General features: G+C 41.1%; 1 protein-coding gene across 1 annotated transcript in view; it reads left to right on the top strand.

Annotated features, from left to right (window-relative positions):
* nrbp2b (nuclear receptor binding protein 2b) overlaps positions 1 to 21,531 on the top strand; it is a 43,142-nt gene that overhangs the window by 15,025 nt on the left and 6,586 nt on the right. The window contains exons 2-6 of the mRNA XM_085286885.1: positions 19,873 to 19,995; positions 20,562 to 20,663; positions 20,751 to 20,840; positions 21,214 to 21,254; positions 21,341 to 21,435. Of these exons, the coding sequence (XP_085143011.1) occupies positions 19,873 to 19,995; positions 20,562 to 20,663; positions 20,751 to 20,840; positions 21,214 to 21,254; positions 21,341 to 21,435 (451 nt within the window). The remainder of the gene's footprint in view (positions 1 to 19,872; positions 19,996 to 20,561; positions 20,664 to 20,750; positions 20,841 to 21,213; positions 21,255 to 21,340; positions 21,436 to 21,531) is intronic.

Here is a 21,531-nt window from a genome sequence, read left to right as displayed (position 1 = left end):
GAGTCATCACCAAAATTACGCTCAAGGTCAAGGTCTAGTTGGTTGTTTAGGGTCTGTAACCTGTGACGAACTGCGATGAATCATGAGCGGATGAGCTGCTATGTCACTGACATTCTGGTTTTTTTTCTAAAGAAATTTCAGGCTGTTAATCATCTGTTTTGTAAATGGATGATTCAGGAAGTGTGAACATTCTCTGAAGGTGATTTTTCACACTAAGTATGAAGGGGAACATTCGAAAGTATTTCCTTTATGTTATTATGTCACAGTTTTCCTGTTCCACCACGGTGGAGATAACACGGGGCTGTTTGTTGAGCTGAACAGCAGTGCAGTAACTTTGTTGTGATTCAGTTGAAAAAGAAGCTGCCACCACTTTAATCATATAAAACAGTTATGTTTACTGTAGTGTGTCCACCCTTGCTGCTGTGTAATTAGCAGCTTGCAGAAGTAGCCTTTGCTTCATTTAAACAGTTTAAAAGCCAAGCAGCCCTCATGGCTAAATGCATGTGGGCATGCTGCTGCAGCAAGTCCTAAAGCAAAGCTCAGACGTTTCTTTTCTTGTATGTTTTTGTTCTTCTCAACACACAGGCTGTGTCTTCGTGCACAGCTTAAATAATTTTATAGAGCTTTTATATCACCTAAATGTCTGTGCGAAAGTGGCCGTTCATAATGCACATAAAACACGATACATGGTGGAATTTTAATCTACACTTTGAGAGCTTTCTAAGTATAGCCTTATGGTTTTATAATACACTCACATACAGTGTTATAATAACAGCGTAAGAGTTTATTTCCTGCTATGTCCTGTAATGTGAATCCTTTAATAGATGTTTAGTCTTCCTGCTGCTTGCAGTCTGATTGGCATAATGGATCCTTTAGTACAAAGCAAAGAGCCTGTAAAGACATTAAAGACTCCTGCAGCCTGGTTGAAATTGCTTGTTTTTTTCACCCTCCCTTTGCTCTAAGGCAAAGGCCAAGCTTCTCACCTCCTCGCAGCTGGCCCAGTGCTGTATGTGGCTTTGATCAGTGAACATGCGCATGTGCATAAACCCTCCTGATGCTCCGAGGTTACCGAAATGCTCTATGAACAGGGTTTAAATCGACAGTAAAGCACATAAGGTTTCATATGCATTTGCTTTTACGACTTTAAATGACGCTCTCTTCACCGTGTTGACCAGCTAGTATGAAAACTCTGTTTACTCAGGTTTCATTCCTCCTGCATTTCAAAGCTAGCAGCTCATATCATGACCTTTGGAATCAAATATGCATATCCTTTTATGTGTGCCAAATGTGCACAGAATAAAGGACATGCACCGAGGCTTGTGCAGAAACACAAAATCTGCAAGATTTTCGTGATGAAATGTGAAGGATGATTTCAGAAATCTCACAGCCTGGAGAAAGAAACGGCTTTGAAGTTTGGAGCGGCAGTGACTACTTCTGGGTGAACAGGCTGTGGCTGAACTGGGTTCATGTGGAGAACAGTATTAGCGAGTGGTTGCTAATTAATTTATGTGACATAAAAGTGAAGCTGTGCATTTAAATCCAATATGATGGCTTTTTGGACACAGTAGATGCGATGAGAGGGTTCAAAAGCTGCACCTCGAGATCATCTTCTCATTCGTCTCCGTGGTTCTAGTTCAGCTGCTGTCTCCTGAGAAATCTCATGGTAGAGTCGTATAACCCTTTCACCTTTTACTCATGACTCTGCAATGGATTCTGGATCTCAAAACCGGGATCTTTTAACTCGATTTTCATTTTTAGGCAGTGGATGAAGTTGCAGGGAGCCAAATTTTATAACTAGCCAAGGTGTTGAAGATATGTTGGTGTGTCCGAACAGCATCTGTCGAAAACACAAACCTTGCTCTGTTTTCGAGGGAGTGATCTGAAAATAGCTGTCTGAGCATAACAACAAGGCTGCTTTTCAACAGGAAGTTGTCCATATTTCGACTCGGATATTATTTTTTTGTGTTTATGGACCAGTTCCTGGAATATTTTTCATTGATGGCGCCTCGCATATGGTGTGATGTTTTCCAGCTGCCGTGTCTTTTCTAAGTGGCAAAATTTAGCAGTGATTTTATTTTTCAGCACAAATAATTGACTTGTCGATCGCCCGTGTATTTATTTCTGTCTTCATTTGTTACTCCTGTTGTGATCACTTCATTTAATCAGTAACAGGGTCTCTGCAGAAAAACTGGAATCATTTTTATGCTTGCTTACACTCTCAGCCCTGATAATAACCCATCAATCAGTGCAAGCTAATTTAGTCATCTTGATGCCCTTCATTCAAATTAAATGAAAAGAAAAGCAAACAAAATCTGGCTAATACGCAGGTTTGGTCCAGAGATATTGATTGGGATCTCCTCCTCTTCTTCAGCTAAAATAACAGCTTCCTCGAGGTTGTGGAAAATCAGGTTACCACAACCTCAGCTGCTGTTTGTCCCTGTTTGGCAGACCAAAGCTAATTTGCATGCATAATATGTGTGTGTGTGTGTGTGTGTGTGTGTGTGTTTTGTTGTTTATGCAGCGCTCAGAGGGGGTGAAAGTAAAGCAGGTCAGTGTGAGGCAAGAGCTGCAGTAACTGAGGACACACAAGTTTACTGTAGGAGCGAAGGAATCTTTTGACACAGTGTTTATGATAGCTGTTCTCTGTTTGGGCCAGGGGTTATTTTAGGAGCGAGCGGAAGTTCATGTCTCATTTATTTTAGGAGCGAGGGAAGTTCGTGTCCCATTGATATAACTTTTAGTCAGCAGAAAAGCAGCGCGTGCAGTGGGTAGGAGGAAGTAATCCACCCTGGGTAGATCAAAGAAATGTATACATTTTTGAATTTATTTAAAACAGCCCTCCTGTTACTGCTTTTGGTGTTTCGGTTTCCGGTTAAGGCTCGGATTAAGATAGTTTGCTGGCCTATACAGAGGGATATTTTATTTGATTCTTTTTATTGAATGAGTTGCATTTAAATGTACATTTTAAATTAAATATTTATACTTCCACCTTCAGATTCACTAAATTCTATTTTTAGAGATAAGCTTTTTATTCGTAGGAAACTTTAGAGCACCCAGTTACTGTGCATTCAATGCAGAAGGATATATCAAAAATAAAAATCAGTGCCCACAGAGAAAAGTTAAATCTAGCTTTGCATCATGAATTTCCCTTTTGATTTGTTTGTGTGTTGTTTTTTTTTTACTTTATTATAAGGAATAAAGAGATTGGCTGAAAAAGGGTATTATAATTTTGATGGCCCCATATTGGGTCCCTTTTATAGTTCACTTACTGGACAGATTTAACCTTGAATATTTGCACTGGCACACTGTGAGTCTGGCTCCTTCACTTCCTCCTCAGGTCCATCCTGTTTAGGGCGACTGTGAGGTGTGCAGTGACATTTTGGCCAAATGACCACTTACCAGCTGAAAATGCCAAAAGTAGCCCAGATTATGTGCGAATGAGTCTGCTTTCTGGAAAAACAATGGCTAATTGTTTTGATGCCTGATAAAACCTCAGTTTCTTACCAGTTTGGGTAAGGAAGTCGTGCACCACTGCAGAAGCAGCTCGTGCGTGGCTGTTCTCAGTGTGAACAGCTTACTACTGCTTGTCCTATAGCCCTATAGTGATGACAGCGCACATTGCAATTGTTGATGCCTTGTGCAGGAACTGCGGACGGGTAGGTGAGGGTTAGATAAACATGCGCTAACCCTCACCCAGTGGTGCTTTCACAGACACTGCTATTGAGCTTTGCAATGTTTTGTAACAGGCCGTGCATGTGTGCCAACAAGCTTTTGTTTGAACACGTGCTGAAAAGCCAGCTCAGGTTGACTCTCACTTTCTCAGTTTAATCCCCCTGGATGATAGAAGCCACATGATAAACACAACTCTCTCTCTGCTTTGTCATCCGATTCAAGTCTACCTCGCCTTAGCCTTGCTCCTTTTCTCCACATGGGGCTTTCTTAACAAGCTCAACATCACCCACTTGACTAATTGAGGCCCGTAAACTCAACGGTAGCTGCGAGACAGAAACTTTTGCTTAAGTGAATCCTTGCATTCCTCTTAAGTGGTTTCTTCTGCCTGACGGTTTTGGGTGTGTTACGAGCTAACGTCTAAACCAACATGTGTGAGCACACCGCTGCTGTGCTCAATCCATGCTTGTAACTGTTGCTGGTTGGCTACTCTGGCAGGTACTCAGTAAGCCTTTGCGCTGCTTGCCAGTGCTTTTCGGCATTTAGCTTGAGTCACCCTTTTGGCCTGCTGGAAAGCCACACTGCAGTAACCCCTGCTGGAGATGTAGAGGAAGGGGGTGTGAGGTAGCGGTCGGTGAAGCTCACTTTACGTGTTGCTGTTCCGCTGGTAGAAGTGTGCGCGGATTTACGAGCGTGAGTTGTGTAATCCAGTGGGAAGAAATTAGCCTGCTTTATGGAGAACTTTTAGTACTAGGACAGACTCAGCCAGACCCTGTTAAGCTTCTCCAGAGTCAACAGGAAAGGGGCCAGTTTCAAGCTGCTGTGAAGACCCCACAGACCCACACACACACACACACACACACACACACACACACACACACACACACACACACACACACAAATACTCTTTAGCAACAGAGTTAGGAAAAAGGAGCAACTGCAAAACAATCAGTCCTTGTTTTATAAAGCTTCTTCTGTCGTTATCAGTCTTTCTTAGGTGCCAAAACACTCTGGATGTGTGAGCAAGCGAGGTTGTGTTTGAAACAAGGTGCCTGTATTGTTAATACTGCGGTCTTTTCTGGAAGCCCAAGAATCCGCTGTAGTCCAAAACTTGCAAACCTCCATCGACGTCGATTTGTATTTCTGTGCAGCTGCAGCTCAATTTAAACGTGCACTTCCAAAGCACAGATTTCCTCACCTTCTAAATGTAATTGAAACGAATTAAAATGCATCGAGATACCCGTGAACTAACTTAGTTTTTTTTTTTTAAACATCACATGGCTTTGAATCCTCGGCATTTCCCTCATACAAAGTCAGCTGCAGCACAAACACTGCTGGAAAATGTCCTCAGGCCATTTATTTAAAGAGAAGCAGAATGAAGGCATGCAGAAGCATATTCCATGAAAGTTTGAGTCTGTCGTAGTGTCTTCAGTAGTCTTGCAGTTAGCAGCTAAAGAGCAGCTATGTTGTGAGCTGGAGGAGACCAAAACAGAGCTTAAAGAGGAATTTAAATGTTACCCTTTAAATGGTTGTTATCATTCCCATAGGAGTCAGTAATAGGGCCACCCTGACCTACCCCCACCTAAGTAGGCTTACTGGGCCTAATAATGCTGCTCTGTGTCTTCTTTTGGTACTTTGATTAATTGATTTTTTTTTAAACTCTATTAATGTTAAATTCTAAGTGCCAAAAAATGATATTTAAATGTGTCTGAAATGTAGTAGCCTAAAAAGTAAAAAGTGTCATAACATAGAAACTTTACTCGAGTACACGAGCAGTATTTAAGTAAATGCAGTTAGATATCACCAGAGATTGCAGACTTATGGAAAGTATTCAGACATTCCTCTGCCTGCAAGAGCGGCCTTAATAGTTTGCCATTTTCACCATGGGAAAACCAGGAGTTTGTTTTTGTTTGCGAGGCCGCACACTGTGGTCAGGCCAAGAGTGTAAAGAGCCTCTTCCTATTCAGAATGGGACACTGGAAAAGCGACTTTATTCAGAGATTTATGTTTATGGATAAAAAAAAAAGCAATTCTAGCTGATGGAAGAGTTGGGAGATGTATTGACATGAAAAGCGAGCGTGCCAAGCAGTTGTAACAGCCATCAATCAGCCCCTGGGAGAAAACGGAGAACAGAGGAGCGGCTGATGATTCGCACAGATTCACACAATTATGACTCAGCATGAGTGTGTACCTCTGCAGGCGCCGTGAAATTAGAGAATGAGGCTTTTACTGATAGTTTATGCAAAGATGTTGGTCTGCAGGAATTTTCCTGCCTCTGCGAAACCGCTTGTTGTTGCTGCTACAGCACTGATAACAACAACTTATTTGAGTGAATACAGTAATTTAAAGAAATCAGAAGAATGCTTCAGGATCTGTACTAATCTATAAGATTCATCTACAGCTCTTATTCGGCGAACAAATAAACTTTCTTGAGCACCCACAGAGCTGGTTTGTCTCCTGGATTTCAAGACGTAATTTTGTAACTCCTCCAGAAAGACACTACTGTGGACAACTTAAAAAAAAAGAGTTTTGTTACGAGAAATACAGACGTTTTGGCCACAGTCTTCCCAGGAGTGACATCCCAGGAAATTCACCCCAAGCTTAGACCATGCGGTGAACGCAGAAACTGCCAAGAGCTTTATCACAGACTCTACAGGCCTCAGCATGTTAAATGTTAAAGGTTATGACAGTACAGTTTAAAAAACTGAACAAGTATGGCTTTTTTGGAAGGGCTTTGTCTTTTCTAAAAAGAACTGCTTAGGTTTGCAAAGTTTTATCTGAACAAACCACAAGACTTCTGCAACAATGTGCTTTGGACACATGAGACCAGAGTGGAGATGTTTCACCATAATCCACAGCACCATGTTTTGAGAACAACCAAACACATCAGCACAAATATCTCATACCAGCTGTCAGGAACAGTGGTGGAGGGGTGATGGTTTGACCTTCTTTTGTAGCCACAGGACCTGGGCTGCAGTCACAGAGTCAACCATGAGCTCCTCTGTATATTCTATAGTCAAATGTGAGCACATTTGACTGACAAATCCACAACAGAACAGCTGAAAAAGAAAAGAATCAAGGTGTTGCAATGACCCAGTCAAAGTCCTGACATCCTGTGGTGGGAATGTGCATAAACAAATGTCCACAAACCTCAGTGCACTGAAGCAACATTGTAAAGATGAGTCGGCCAAAGTCCCTCCACAATGATATGAGCGACTGATCAGTCATTTACTTCAAGTTATTGCTGTTAAAGGTGGTTCAGCGAGTTTCTGAATCATGGGGTGCACATGTGTATTCACAGAACTCTGTGGTTTTGTTTGCATGTTTAAAAAAGTGCAGCAATTGGTTTTAGACCCAGATAGGCTATACTAGTGGGTTTTAATCTTACATGTGGCTTTTTATCTTTTTCAGTGTAAAGTCATTTGAGAGCTCCTTCCATCCATCCTTTTTAAAAAAGGGTTTAAGAGTTTATCAGAACGACTGTGCACCCAAATATCCTGTTATAAAGTCTCCTAATCACAATACATAATAAAAAGCAGAAAAAGTCTGCTGGTGTGGCTGTGTTCCCCTCTTTCTCACCTGTTTCCTCTAAAATCTAAAATCATAGCTTCTTAAAACCACAAGTCAAAAGGCCGAGGAGCTTAGACGACGTGTTCCACTGCTGCAAAATCTGTGACGGAGATTTATCTTGTTACGTTACGCAGGCTTAATCTTTCACTTGAGGCAAGAGGCAAACAGAGACCCACGTGGTTACTGGAGGTGTGATAAGGCGGGGTGTTATTTATCCCACGTAGGCCTGTCCTCTTCTCTCCCAGCCCATAATAGTTGAGCCAAGATGCTAGCTCACATGCTTATCAGATTGCGCCTGCTACTCATATTCTTCATGCTAGATAAAGAGATAGAGAGGTGAATGCAGCATACAAACAAGATATACTTGTCATCACCTATTAAATTACTGTTTTGTTTTGTCTGAATACTAATGGGTTTTCTTAGCTGCATTTCACCTGATTACTGTTATAAATGTCAGTCAAGGCTTTTATCTTCTGCGTCTTAAAAGGATTAGCAGGAAACTGAGTAAACACACACTTGCAGGTTTGCCGATAAATTGTTCCCCGAGGGCTCCGACCTTGTAGGTTTTTCTCTTTCCATTTCAACACAGGAACATGTGATTGGTTGAAATAAATGGGTGTGTGTTTGGAGGTGAGTAGGGCCTTTCAGGAAAGTTCATGAAACATGACGTGAACGAAGTTTTGTTCAGAGCTCTCAGCAGACTGATTGGAGTGCACAGAGTCATCTGCTGCTGGCTGATTAATTGAAATTTTTGATTTTTCTGGTCTAGTCAGACAAAGTTATTAGAGGGCGTTTGTTTAGGCACGTTTCTCTGTTGGCTCACATTTTACAGATCTGCTCTTTAATCTGTTAAATGGCTACGATTTAGATGACAATTAAGACCAAGAGATAAACAAAAATAACACGGTTGTACAGGATACATTCTCACAGTTTTTGCTAAAACTGAAAAAAAAACATTACTGTCATTACTGAACTTTTGACCGAGTATTTCCCCTCACTGATGCTTTTTTTAAACATTTTTAAATGTGATGTGAGATCTTTCATACTCTAAAATTGTGGTAGTCTAACTTTATCCTTAATCAGATTTACAGATTTTAACTCTGGCCCTTTATGGGTCATGATTATAGGCTATGAGTTGTCTAGTTGCAGCTGGGTGGATACTTTTCTCCTCCTATCACTGGTACAAGTTCAACTTGATTTTATGGGCCCAGAGACTTTTTGTGTGCGGGCTATTTTAGATGTTATCAAGTCTAATCTGGTCTTCCTGTCCTGAGTGTAACCAGTGGTTTGCACTTTGCTGTAAAACCTCTGTTTACATTCACGAAGGCGTCTCTTGATTGCTCAACACCAGTGTTTGTAGAGACAAAAGTACTAAAAATGTGGATTGTCTAAATCGGCTTTAGAAAAGTCTGCTTTTTTTGCCCCATAAGTCTAAAAATTAAAAAACCTTGTTGTGTGCAGGAACTGTCTTTACTTTAATTCAAGCAAAAAGAACAATTTTCTTTCTACTGTCTCCACCAATCGTAGAAACTCACAGCTCTCTTTGTTCTGTCTTCTTCCCCTCACCCCCAACTGGTCGAGCCAGATGCCTACGCCTGGTCTGCCCGAGGTTTCTTCCTGTTAAAAGGGAGTTTTTCCTTCCCACTGTCACCAAAGCTCTTGCTCATAGAGGATAAACTGATTCTTGGGATTTTCCCTGTTTTCTTTGTATTATTGTAGGTTCTCTACCTTACATTATAAAGCACATTGGGGATAGTGTTGTTGTGATTTGGCACTTTCTAAATAAAAGTGAATTGAATTGAACTGAATTGAGGCCATAAACACTGCGATCTGAGGTGAGAGTGATGTCATTCCCGAGTTGACTCTGTTCTACTAGTAGTAATAGTTGGAAAAACAACGCAGTGCTTACATTTTATGCATTTTATGCTTAAAAGCATGTTCATAATTAGAACTCAAAGAGAGTCACAAAGACTACAAGTCCTACAGTTTTACTCCTGCTTACGCTCCCTGCTACCATCTTGGATCGTGAAGTCAAGGTTGGTGCAACTTCCCCGAGTTTCTGAGTCAAAAGTCCAACCAGAGAGGGGGTTCCATGGAAAAAACCTGACTGAGACCCCGGGATTTCCCACTTCCCGTTCCAAATGGAATCCAGCGTGATGTTTGCATCCCGCTGTGCTGTCATGATCACAAGCCTCTAGTCACAGGTAGATGTGCGCTTCTCCCCTATTTTAAGTATGTGAGTTTTAGTAACATCTTTACTGAGTCATCATCCAGCACTCCCTGGGATACAAGAGGAAAACTGTGATTAATTAAAGCAGCCAAGCAAAGTTTTTGTCTGTATATTAGTGTCAACATTAGGAGCTGCTGGATCCATGGGGGGAATGATCAATTCTGAGTTTTAGTTGTTGCTTAAAATAGTTGGAAGATAAATTGGTAACACATTCATACGTACTTAAACCCGACCTTGGAGCCTGCCGTTGCTAAGTAACTAGCACATGCAGACACATATGTTCAGCAGTCACAAAACCAAACCACGTTCCCTGCTCCTGTCAAGTAAAACCTTATTTTCCAGGAATGACAGTCAAAATGTTAACGTGTTATGTAATAAAGCACTTCAGCGCTTCCCATGCTTATCATGTCCCAGTGAGAGCAGCTTCTTACTTCCTGAAATACAGCTGTGGTCTGCCATCTCTCCCCCACGCCGGCCCTATAAATGTGTGCTTTGTCACAGTGACAATGGGAGCGAGCACAGTGTGGACAGTGTAATCTCGAATTCCTGGTACAGACCGAAACACGCCACAGACGATTACCTCTGCAAAACACATCTGCAGAAATCAGACATTTTCTAATCTTTTATTTTTTCAAAACTTCCAGTTTAGACCTCTGTGAAGGCTGTCTGCCTTTATTGGTGCTTTATTTGGTTTTTATCCAGACCTTTTAAAGAAAATAGGTCCTGTTTTGAAGCACAGTAGTGCATTCATTTTTTCTTTTCTATTTTTCTGTCCTTACAAACGAGGCTGATGAACATTTCCGTCTGTGTCCTGTTGCAGTTTGTTTCAAGCAGCTCTCCCCACTGTGTTCATCTGCTCGGTTAACCCGCCTTGATCCTCTGCATTCCTCTTCATGGGGAAGCTTCAGCTGCTTTTATGAGAACATGAATAAGTGAGACGCGATGAGGGATGATTTGCCTAATATCTCTTTGTGAGCCCGTGTGACCTTGTGCGTATTTTGAAAAGAGGTCAAACCTTTTAGGCTCTGAAAATCCAAGATCACAGCTGCAGTTTAATTTAAATAATGTGGAGTATGACGGACGGTAATTTGAGCTTGCTCCAGATAAGTTAATGTGAATTTGCCTGATAGTTAGAAATGCCTCACATGCGCATAATCTGCCATCTAAATAGGAATCGAACCTGCTTGACCTGTAACTACTGGTGCCATCATGTTGCGCTTCACGCTGAGCAGACACACATGCTGTGTGCGACGATGACCTGATTGTGTGCTGCACATCTGACATAAGGATGCGAGGGAGAGCGATCTGGTGAGACAGCCTGCACGGCGGGGCGGGTAGAGGTCAGCAGACGGTCGTGGCTTAAAGACCTGACAGGAGGCAGGTGGAAAGCACAAGATCGCTTATGGAGCAGTCGGAGGGCTTGATGGCGGTAGTAGTGTTGAAGTTTCTGGGTTTTTTGGCAGATGTTAAGGGAAAAGAAATATTTTTTACTACAGAAACAAACAGGTTCAGTGTTGAAAAAGGATTTTTTTTACAAGCTGGATAAAGAGCTGTATAATATCTCCTGTTCCTTTCCAGTCTGGTTTGTTTGACTTGAGCAAACTTGCGAAATCATTATGAAACCATTAGTAAAGTATGCCAGTCTCTCAACTATGACGTCTCTTAAACCACAGCAGTCAAAACAAACACTAAACCTATTTTGCACACAGCTGGACAGAACCTATCCAAATATGGGTAAGATGTAACCAGGCCCAAAAGCCAAATTTAAGTAGCATACAATATAGACAAGTACCTGTTTCCAGCAAAGGCAGGGGTGCTTGGTGGCAGCTCATCATAAGTCAAAGTGTTGCTTTCATCTGAGTGCACAGTTATGGCTAATACTCCAAATGTGACAGCACTCAGAAGTTTAGGCGATAAAATGTCTGTGAGAACATTCGTAAGAGACACATGTGCAAATTTCTTTGGCATCATGGTCGACCATAACCATGATTCTAATCACAAGTTGGGGAATGATGGTCGGATGAGGCCAACACGGGAAGAATTTCTGGAATTTTCAGGAGGGTGAAGCTCCTCAACGCGGTGGTCTTATGTTTATAAAAAGACTTCCAGTCCTATAGATGTCTACGGGAAAACCGTTCAAGCTCTATAAGCACTTTCCTACTGAGCGTATAGGCTCAGTCACTCGTGTTGTGTCATATAAACAAAAGAAATAACCCTGTTTTGCAAATCTTGGTGATCCATTGTGTTAAAATAGGCGATTATCTGTGATACGAAACCACACATTCATAAGTCGTTAGCCAATGAGCATGCAGTTTGACAATCTGACCCGCCCCTCCTCCTTTTGCAACCAAGGTAGTCTCTGCAGAAGTGCTTGTCTCGAACAAAGACTGTAGAAAACTGCAGTCATTGTTCTCAAAGCTTCAGAATGGGAGAAACTAGAGGAGGGCCAACACAGAGTCCACCCCAAGTGGCCACTAGGAGAACTGCAGTTTTTGGAAGCTTTTGGCTTCATTTACTCCTTCAGATGGTGCTGGTTGGTTCAAATGGTTTGGGTTTTTTTTGGCTTTGTTATTTGAACTTTATGCAACTTTTGTCTTGTCTAGGACCAGATCAGAGCGGGCAAAGATGTATGTGTGGGATAATTGTTAAATATAGAACATTTTTAATGTTGATCTCAGAAAACTTTGACGTTGGTTGCTGTCTCATCTAAAGTTACTTAAGCCTGTAAAAGTGTGTCAGTAAATAGGTGATAAATACAAATATCTGTAATCAGATAATATCATTTTAAGCTGGTAATGCTAAATGTCAGTGTGCTTAAAATTAAGGTGTGTCTGTTCAGTTTTCTCACATTCATATTTCATATTTTTCTCTACCTCTTCTTGCATTTCCTGCAACATTTCAGTCCACCTCCTTGATGTTGCTCCTCTTTGATGCCTCAGAGGGAGAGGGCACAAAGCGACAAAGAAAGATGCCTGAGCTCATTTACATACACCGGCACCGCAAGTATCTAGCATAGCTTGATTTCTTGGGTGTGTTGCCTTCGCTGTTCTAGATGTGGTTATTAAATATGAATGCGGTGCGGTGTAGCAGCTCATCGTTGAGGTATGAGGTGTGGGAAAACGCAAGATACCGAGGTGGTGGAGACAAAGCCCTTTGTAAGGCTTGGTCCCACACATTGTCAGACAAAGACCCCCTTTCATTGAAGAACCCTCTGCTGAAAGGGTTCTGCCGTACAGTAGCTTAGCCCTCTCGTTGCCTGTTCGTCTGCCGATGCTTCCTCAGTCCATTTTCCCTCCAGCTGACTCATCAGGCACCTCATTCCCATTTTTCGGATAATTCACTGGCCTCGAGCCAAAAAAAAGAGGAAAAAAAAGCTCAAACTGTCACTACAGATGCTCCAGCCGGCATTTGTAATCATGCTGTAGAGGAAAACACTTGCAGCTTTGATTTCAGCTGTGCACAGAAAGCCGGGTGTGTCTTTCACCAGGATACTTATGAATTATACTGTGAACCGCTCTCTCTGTACAGTTTACAGACATCCTGCAGCACTCACTCAATGACTGTACAGCTGAATCATCTGCTTTTCTCTAACAGTTTTAACAAAAACTGACAAACATTATAACCTTGAAGGTTTGAATTATTGTCTGTGTTAGACTGTCTCAGTTATTCACACTCTGAGCTTATGATGTACAATCTGAAAAAGGTCTATAAACCCAAATCTGTCAGAGTGCTCTTTTAAGTAACTCTTTAGTTTCTTTTTTGGGACATATAAGAAGCTGTTCCATCAAACTATAAGAGAATGGTGACCAAACAGCTAAAAGTATGTAAGGGTAAGGCTGTGTGAATCTCCACGTGTTATAGTTTGATCTTTAGTGCAACCTACTGTCCTTTTACTTATTATAATTTATTATTATAGAGCAGCTTTATGTTTCTTGGTTAAGACACATTTGTACTTACACCCATAATAAATCAGCTGTTCTAATTAATACACATCTGATCAGATCCAGCAGGCAATGAAGCCATCAGCGTGTTCTCTATAAGAGCACAACATGTCATTCTCAGAAAACAGTCGGGTCCACAATATGCGTCAGAGTAGCTTTAGGTGGCTTATAAAGTTATTGTGGTTTAGATTTGATGCCGTTCGCTGAAAAGCTCTGTTGTTGTTGTTGTTTTTACTCAGAACTTCATGAAATGTTAGTAAGTGTTAGTTGATTCTGCTGGTAGTCCACCACACCCAGGATTTTAGCCATTTTTCAGTTTTTTTCTATCAGCAGTGAATTACTCTCAGCTCTCTTGTGGGCGGGATCTAAATACGCTCAGTCTCCATGAGATTTACTTTCGTGGAAATATGTTGGTTTGTTTGGTTTATTTAGCATATTAAAAACTGGCAGTCGATAAAGTTGTATTTTTCTCTTTAAAGAATGAAAAAAGGTGTTCGAATCAAGGAAGAGAATATCTGAAAACGTTACCATGTGTAAGTGAGATGTTTACACGTTGGCTAAAGTAGTAAGAGGTTTGTGTTACAGTCCTCCAGATCCGGTTTTAACTGGCTCACATGTAGGTTTAACAAACATCAGAATAGAAGCTGTTTTGACATGAACAGACGATCCTTAAATCCTTTTCCACACCCTATACCCACCTCCCTTAAGCCAGCCAATCAGAGCCCAGCATGTAAGGTACTGTTTATGAGTCTCACACTACCACGACCGAGCTGCATACCCCGCTTAAACCCCTGGGGCGTCGAAGCTGGGACAAGTGACGGAGTGTTTCACAACCATCAGAGAAAATTAACAACAGCTACACATTGATGGCAGAAGGGAAGGAATTCCCCCTGCTGTCTGCAGGTCAGAGTACTGCGCTCAAGTAATCAGATTATCATCTCTCACTGAGTAGTGAGATTATATGTTATGTCTCCTCCACTGCCCAACTCGAGTATAAAGAGAAGCTTTAAGAGAGCTCTACAGTTGCACTGCGTTTGAGGAGTAAACAAGCCACAGTGAGGCTCGCTCGTGTCGTGAAGATATTTGTGGAGTCTGAAATGTCAAAATGTGAAATCTTCATATTTACAGCATTGCTTCTCGTCTTCTGCCTGTGCGGTTCAGTTAACACACGTCCTCCTGTTAGACGCGGATACAGAAAGCTGTTTTGACTCCATTCACCGCGGAGTCAAAGACGATGAAGCACGGCACAAGCGGCGCTCTGTCGAATACATCAATGGTTAGCATTTAACAGTAATAAGCAGTAATTAAGGTGGAGAGACGGGCCTAAATAATAGTGGTTTAGTTGCTACCCTGTCATCTAGCTTTGTGTTGGTTCTCAGCTGTTCTCCAAAGACACCCAGATGAGATTTTAAGATGATGGTGCTGACAGGGAGGTATCAGGTTAGCTTTTTATTTTCTTTTAAATGTATAAAACTTGTTATCCCAGCTGTTAGAGAAGAGATGAGAAGAAGCAACATTAGATTAGTGGATGATTAAATTTGATTGAATTTGATGGCAGGAAATTGTCCATCCATCCATCCATCCATCTTTGCACTGATCCAGGGGAACACAGAGGAGTTTCCAGGCCAGTCAGGGGATATATGTATCCCCCCAGCATGTCTTGGGTGTGGCCTCACCTAGGAGGCATCCTAGTCAGATACCTGAATCACCTCTGCTGGCTGATTTCAATGTGGAGCAAGAGCGGCTCTACTCCAAGTCCCTCCCAATAGGGCTGGGCCATATCATACCGTTCACGGTAATACCGGTATAATTTTGGGCAACGATAGAAAAATGAAATATCTCGATAGAATATGGGTAAAATGCGCATGCAAAGTGCCTTTGTTTTCATACGCACACGTCGGAAAAAGCATGGCGGCGAAAGCAAATCGTTGAATGATACGAATGAACCAGAATTGGTTTGTAAAAATGCTGCAACTTCAATGGTGTGGAACTGGTTTAGCTTTTGTCTGTCAGATACACAACAAAGCACTATTTTTGGTAGAGCATGCTTTTTTGGAAAATACGGCACACTTAAAATCAATCCTTTGACTTTTCTGAAAATCGACAGTGCCCCTTATAATCTAATGGGCCTTATGTATGAATTCTGGTTGTGTTTACTGACCTCGAAACGATTTTATGTACACGGCGCTCGAAAATCTGTCAAATGTTTTAGTACGACTTTGCTAAGCTACGAACCAGCACTGCTTGATGGATTGTCGGAGCATTACGGCTATCGTAGGCAGGAGCCTGGCGGAGTGATACGTACTGTGCTTCAACATAATATTACCGTATTGTGTGTGTAATACCTCTTTTTAAGTTTTGTGGATATTCTACATGGTTATGCTGAGGATATGTCGGCCAATTTCCACTGGAAATGCCTTTCGGTTAAACTGTCAGCAAGGAATTTGCATTTGCACTGTTAAATTTGTATATAACTTTAATGCACTTAAAAAACAGCTGCTTGTTGAAGTGAAAATACATTGATGTTTTGTTTTGTTTTTTTTCCACTAATAAAGTTGTGGAGTTGTAAAGTATTTTGTCTAGTGTCAATTACATCGTCAGTTATATCGTTATCGCAAATTTTCAAATGTATATCGTGATAAATATTTTTGGTCGTATCGCCCTGCTCTACCTCCCAAATGACTGAACTCCTCACCCTATAGCTAAAGGAGAGGTCAGCCACCCTTTGGAGAAAGCTCATTTCCGCCGCTCAGCACTTGAGGACAACTTCATAGTAAAGAGGTTGAAGCCCCCAAATCTGTTCAGAATTCATCCTGCCGTCATGTAAAAGACCCCAAACATTCAGCCAGAGTCGTGTATTCAGCAGTAATAAGAAACAGGAGTCCTCGTAGGCCAGCACGGCTGTAATGATATCTCGAGGGCAGCAATAGGAATTCACTACCACATGCGGTCTTGTTGATTCAATCCATATGCTCATTAATTATGATTTGAGTCCAGAGTTCTCTCTGTTTGAACAGATCTCAGCAACACTGTGAAGACTGTTTAAGCCCTTCACTTTTCTTTTTATTTACTGTGGTACCGTTAAATCAAAGTAAAGAGAAACAGACCGTCAGCTGAATTGGTAAACTGTAAAAGAGCTGAAATCTCTGGCTCGTCTTGAGTCCACATTCCAGTTTTATGCAGTTTTTTCTTGACTTTATGTAATTGTGAGAGCCAACGGCCAATCAAATTGTCACTGTGATGACATAATAAAATCTATAATTGTGCAGTTTTAGCACATTTAACCAAATAAGTGTCATCACATCAATAAGAGCCTACACATGGTTCTGTTTGGGCTCTTGAGGAACCACAGCAGTGGAAACGGACTGAATCAGGAGATGTGCAATTCCGGGAAGGACAGGGCACAAAAGAGTATAAGTAGCAAATAAAATCTAAAAACTAAAAAACAAAAAACAAAACCCTTTTGCAACAATTTTATGAATAGACCTCTCAGCTGAAGGCCTCAAGTAGATGCTGAGTATATTGCAGTTTGCTGACAGTACTGATTTACTGATAACTGTGTAATGAAAAACTCAGTGCTTAGACTGTGCTTCTGAAGTTCAAGGTACAATATAATAGGATAAATTATAAATATAGACTATAGAGAACTAAAAACCTACTAATATAGTTTATTGATCCTCATGAGGAAATCTGAAAGAGGTCAGAGGTTCAAATATCTGCTCGATTTATCAAGATATCATATATTTCCAAACGCGCTCCGACGTTTTCGGAGACGTCTGTGATCCGCCAGCTCCATAGCAGACAGCAAGGTCGAGGATTATTAGAGCCGGCGAGAACAGCGGACTCCCGGCACATCGTTTTTTGTATTGGGTGTCCACTAAAATAAAAATAAAAGTTTTTATTGCTTGTTTTTATTAAGGTATGTACACGTATGTACATGTACACTATTTTTATTAATAGAGATTTCACTACTGAGGTTAAACATGATATATAAGTCACTTAGATCACTTCTAAATGTTAATGTTTGGTTTATTTCAGTGTTTTATTTGTTCCTGAGTAAACCGGTTTGGCTGTGATTAAAGTTAAGCTTCATAACATATTACTCGCAGTTAAATTAAGAGGGGATGGCAGTAAAAACTCTGGACCTGTGACATCATCAAGTACGCTGGTGTTCCAATTGTACAAATCGCAAGTCCCTACTCGCGTTCTCGGCGAGTCTGTACTCCCGTGTGCCGAGAACGCGAGTACGTACTCGCGTACTTGAGAATTGACAAAGGGCCAGTGTTTTATACTGTGCTGCTGATGAGCCACACATTGCTAATAACGTGCCAGGGGTGTATTCTGTATTTCCCAACATGCAATTTAGCCAAGTAACATTTTTCCATATTAGAAACTATTATACTATATGCTATATATACTATTATAAAAACCTTTACCAACACCACATATAAATGTTGCATTTCTATTAAAACAACATAACCCTGAAATCCTTATTAAAACACCCCCCAAAAAAACCCAGAAGCAATTCAGCGTACCCAATTCATCCCTGTTTTCTTCTAACCCTCTAACCCTCATTCAAACCTCCCGGGGACACATTTGCCCAAACACCCTAGAGAGGACAAAGTAGAAAACAAGTTAGTGCTTCACCACAAATCCACAAAAAAACACACAAATACCTTTTGTAATCAGTTATATTTGTGGCTAATATTGTCTCTTTAGCTTACAGCCACCATGTCCACCGCACACAGAGTAGCTGCTCAAGTGCCTGCCAGACAGAATCACACCAATCAATAAAAAAGCATGAAATATTTATTGTTATTTATATAGTGCTTTTCTACTCTAAGCACTGGCCAGACGCGGGATTAGCAGGAACTGTGGATCCTGCATTGTGCTTGTTGCACTGGACTTTGAACCCAGTGCAGCCTTTCCACTCCCTGCACCAGCGCAGCTGCTGCATTAAAAACATAGCAGGAGGTTAAATCAGGTCTTCCCAGCCGAGGCAGCAATATCCTGTGATGAACCCTTTGCCTCCGTTGCCACCTCATGCAGTGACAGAGCTGCAGGCTGTCTGCTTCTGCCAGTCTCTGCCTCCTCTTTCCATTCCACTCCCCTTCATTTTTTTCCCCCTGTGTATTTCTTGGAGCTTTGATGCCACCTCCTCCATCTTGTGGCATGCGTCTCATCTCTGTAAATCCCTCGTGCACAATCTCTTCACTTCTTTCCGTCTGTCTACCTTTAATCCATCTCTTCTCTTTTCGCACAAGCTGCTCCGCATCCTCTCGGATGTCTATACCGTTCATCACGTTATAGCCGGCCTGTCTGCATTTATCTTGGCCTCAGTAGAGTGAATTAACTCCCATCTGTCCTGACTGATGGATGCATTAATGGAATGAAAACTGAATTTGCTTAGTACTGCACTCTCTTTAACCCAGACACCCCGATTCGCCGTTTTATCAATGGAGCTGTCAGTGACATAATTCTGCGACTGTGTTATGGGGCTTTTAGTAGATATTATAGACTCAGCAGGGGGTGAAGTCTAATCATTTCAGCCCTGCTTTTCTGTAGCTGAATGTTTTAGGGAGGGCTTGATAACGCTCTGCTCCTTTGTTTTTTGTTTTTATATTACAGAGAATAATAAGCTGTGCATCGCTCAGGGACGCCAGCATGATCTCATGCTCGTCTAACATTGGGTTTTTTTGTGTATTGGAAACAATAGCACAGAATGTGAATTCCCACCTGGCAGCTATAGCGATTGTCTGTTTTATCAATGGCTACAAATCTGTAAAAGAGTATTTTTATTCTTTTTATTGATAGCTTTTATTGCCAAATTTTAACAAAAACTTTTTTTTCATGGTATTTGTTCAGCAAACAATAGCAGAGAGAAAAAGTTAAGCTCAGTTAAACACACTGGAGTTGGTAGAGACCAAAAGCGGTGAAAAAAATGTATTCTTGATTTAAATATAATATTTTAATTTTCTTACATTTTGTTCTTACAGTATGACAAAGATTTACCAAATAGACCTAAAATAAATGAAAAAACCTCGCAGGAGAGTGTTTACAGAGGTCAGGAGAGAAAGCCAGCGTTCCTTTAGACGTCTACTGAACTGGAAGTCTTTTTTTCCACAACTATCGCCACCTAGAGATCTTCGGATAGATTTAAGAGACTTGCCTTCATTGTTCCAACCTTCAAGCTACGTCCTTGTTTCATGCAGTCTGTGGTTTCGGTGACGTTTACTTGGATGTCTTCCTGTTGTGTAAACAGGCAGCTGTTTGTTATCTATTCACTTTCCATAATAACTTTATAGTTTGACAGTATATTCATGTTGTGTTTACAGCTTTTTCTTCTGTTCCAAGTGTCAAAAAAACGTAGTTATTGTCGTGGTAAATTGTGTAGAACGATAAATTAATATTAGCTGTTGCGTTACATTAAGTCCCGTATGTGTTTCTGTTTGCCCCCTGCAGGTCAGTCAAGGTAATGTTCCAGGTGTGGAAAGTGCCTCTTTGGCCATGGACACGGAGGAAGGAGTGGAGGTGGTGTGGAATGAAGTACTCTTCTTAGACAAGAAAGTCTTTAAAGCACAAGAGGTACCCAAACTCATATAAACCTTTAACTACGAGATCTGCAAATTAAATTCTGGTTCTATTTATTGATTTGTCAACTAAAAAGCCTGGATGAAGCTGGAAGATTTACTGTTATATATAGACACCGGTCATATATCTTTAAGCTCTTACCTTCCTTTTATCACTGCTTGCGGGTTTTTTTTCCTCACGTTGATGTTGCAAGACTGACGTTGAACTCATGGCAGTGGACCTTTTGGCTTTTTTTCTACAGTTTTTTGCTGTTTCTTAGGGGGTCAACACTTAAACAGCTGGACTGGTGCTGACAAAGCTGTGTAGGCCTTTTTTTCCATTCAGAAAACTGATCAAGGGAATTGATAAAGTCATATTTATCCTCACAAGAGACCTATTCCAACAGATAAACACCAGCAAATATAAAAATTGCTGAACTTTAAACCACTCGGGTGATTTTCGTTATTACTGCTTACAAACCACTTGAATTATAAATTGTTAAAGTGTCCCTGATTGATTTTCTAATAGTGTGATAGACTAACGTTTTTAGATGTGAACCATCTCTGATGTGTGATGTTTAGGAGAAGATCAAGGAGATGTTTGAGAACCTGATGCAGGTCGAACACCCCAACATTGTCAAGTTCCACAAGTACTGGCTGGACATGAAGGAGAGCCAGGCTCGAGTAAGGTTTTCAACTTGCTTCCTCTTTTTCACGCACACAAACGCTGGTGCATGAACAGGTTTTCTCTCCTCTGTCTGTGGCACACAGGTTATATTCATCACTGAATACATGTCGTCAGGCAGCCTCAAGCAGTTCCTGAAGAAAACCAAGAAAAACCACAAGACTATGAATGTGAAGGTCAGTGTTTTACTCTGGTCACATACTGAGTCTCACGGTGGCAGCTCAGGGTACTGCAGTCCCATCGCTATTCAGATCCATTTTTCCAGCAGGATTAGAGATTACGTAACACGACACCGCTCAGTCTGCTCAGACATGCATCTTATCCTAACCTGGTGGATTTCAAATATTCATGAGGTTTATTCACAATATCTTCCTTCTTTAAAATAAATTGTAGATAAAGTTAATGTTATTTAACTTTAATTAGCTTTTGGTATTTTCATGCACATATCAAATTAGTGCATTTTATGACAGTGCATATGTTTCCATATTACTCGTGTCTGTTAGTTTAGAGGTGTAGCTCTTCATCTTTCTCTGTTCCCCTTCGTTTCAGGCCTGGAAGAGATGGTGCACACAGATTCTCTCTGCGCTTAGGTACTGACTTATTTGTTCTGTGTGATGTAATCGTGTCTGTTATCTCAGTGTGAGCATTAATAACATGCTTTATTGTTTGCTGGCAGTTATCTGCACTCTTGCGATCCACCGATAATCCATGGAAACCTGACTTGTGACACCATCTTCATCCAGCACAACGGCCTCATCAAGATTGGCTCAGGTCTGCTCCCAGCAGGGACTTTAATGTTACTGCAAGTAGTCGATCAGCTGGTTTTCTTTTTTTGTACAATAACTTTATTATGACTAATGAAGCCTC

The sequence above is a fragment of the Mchenga conophoros genome, linkage group LG9, assembly GCF_057382185.1.
Source record: "Mchenga conophoros isolate Kocher_MC1m ecotype Shallow Benthic linkage group LG9, M_conophoros_male_GT1.1, whole genome shotgun sequence".
In the NCBI taxonomy this organism is placed as follows: Eukaryota; Metazoa; Chordata; class Actinopteri; order Cichliformes; family Cichlidae; genus Mchenga; species Mchenga conophoros.
The sequence above is the reverse complement of the archived record's forward strand: the minus strand, read 5'-3'. Positions and strand labels throughout refer to the sequence as shown.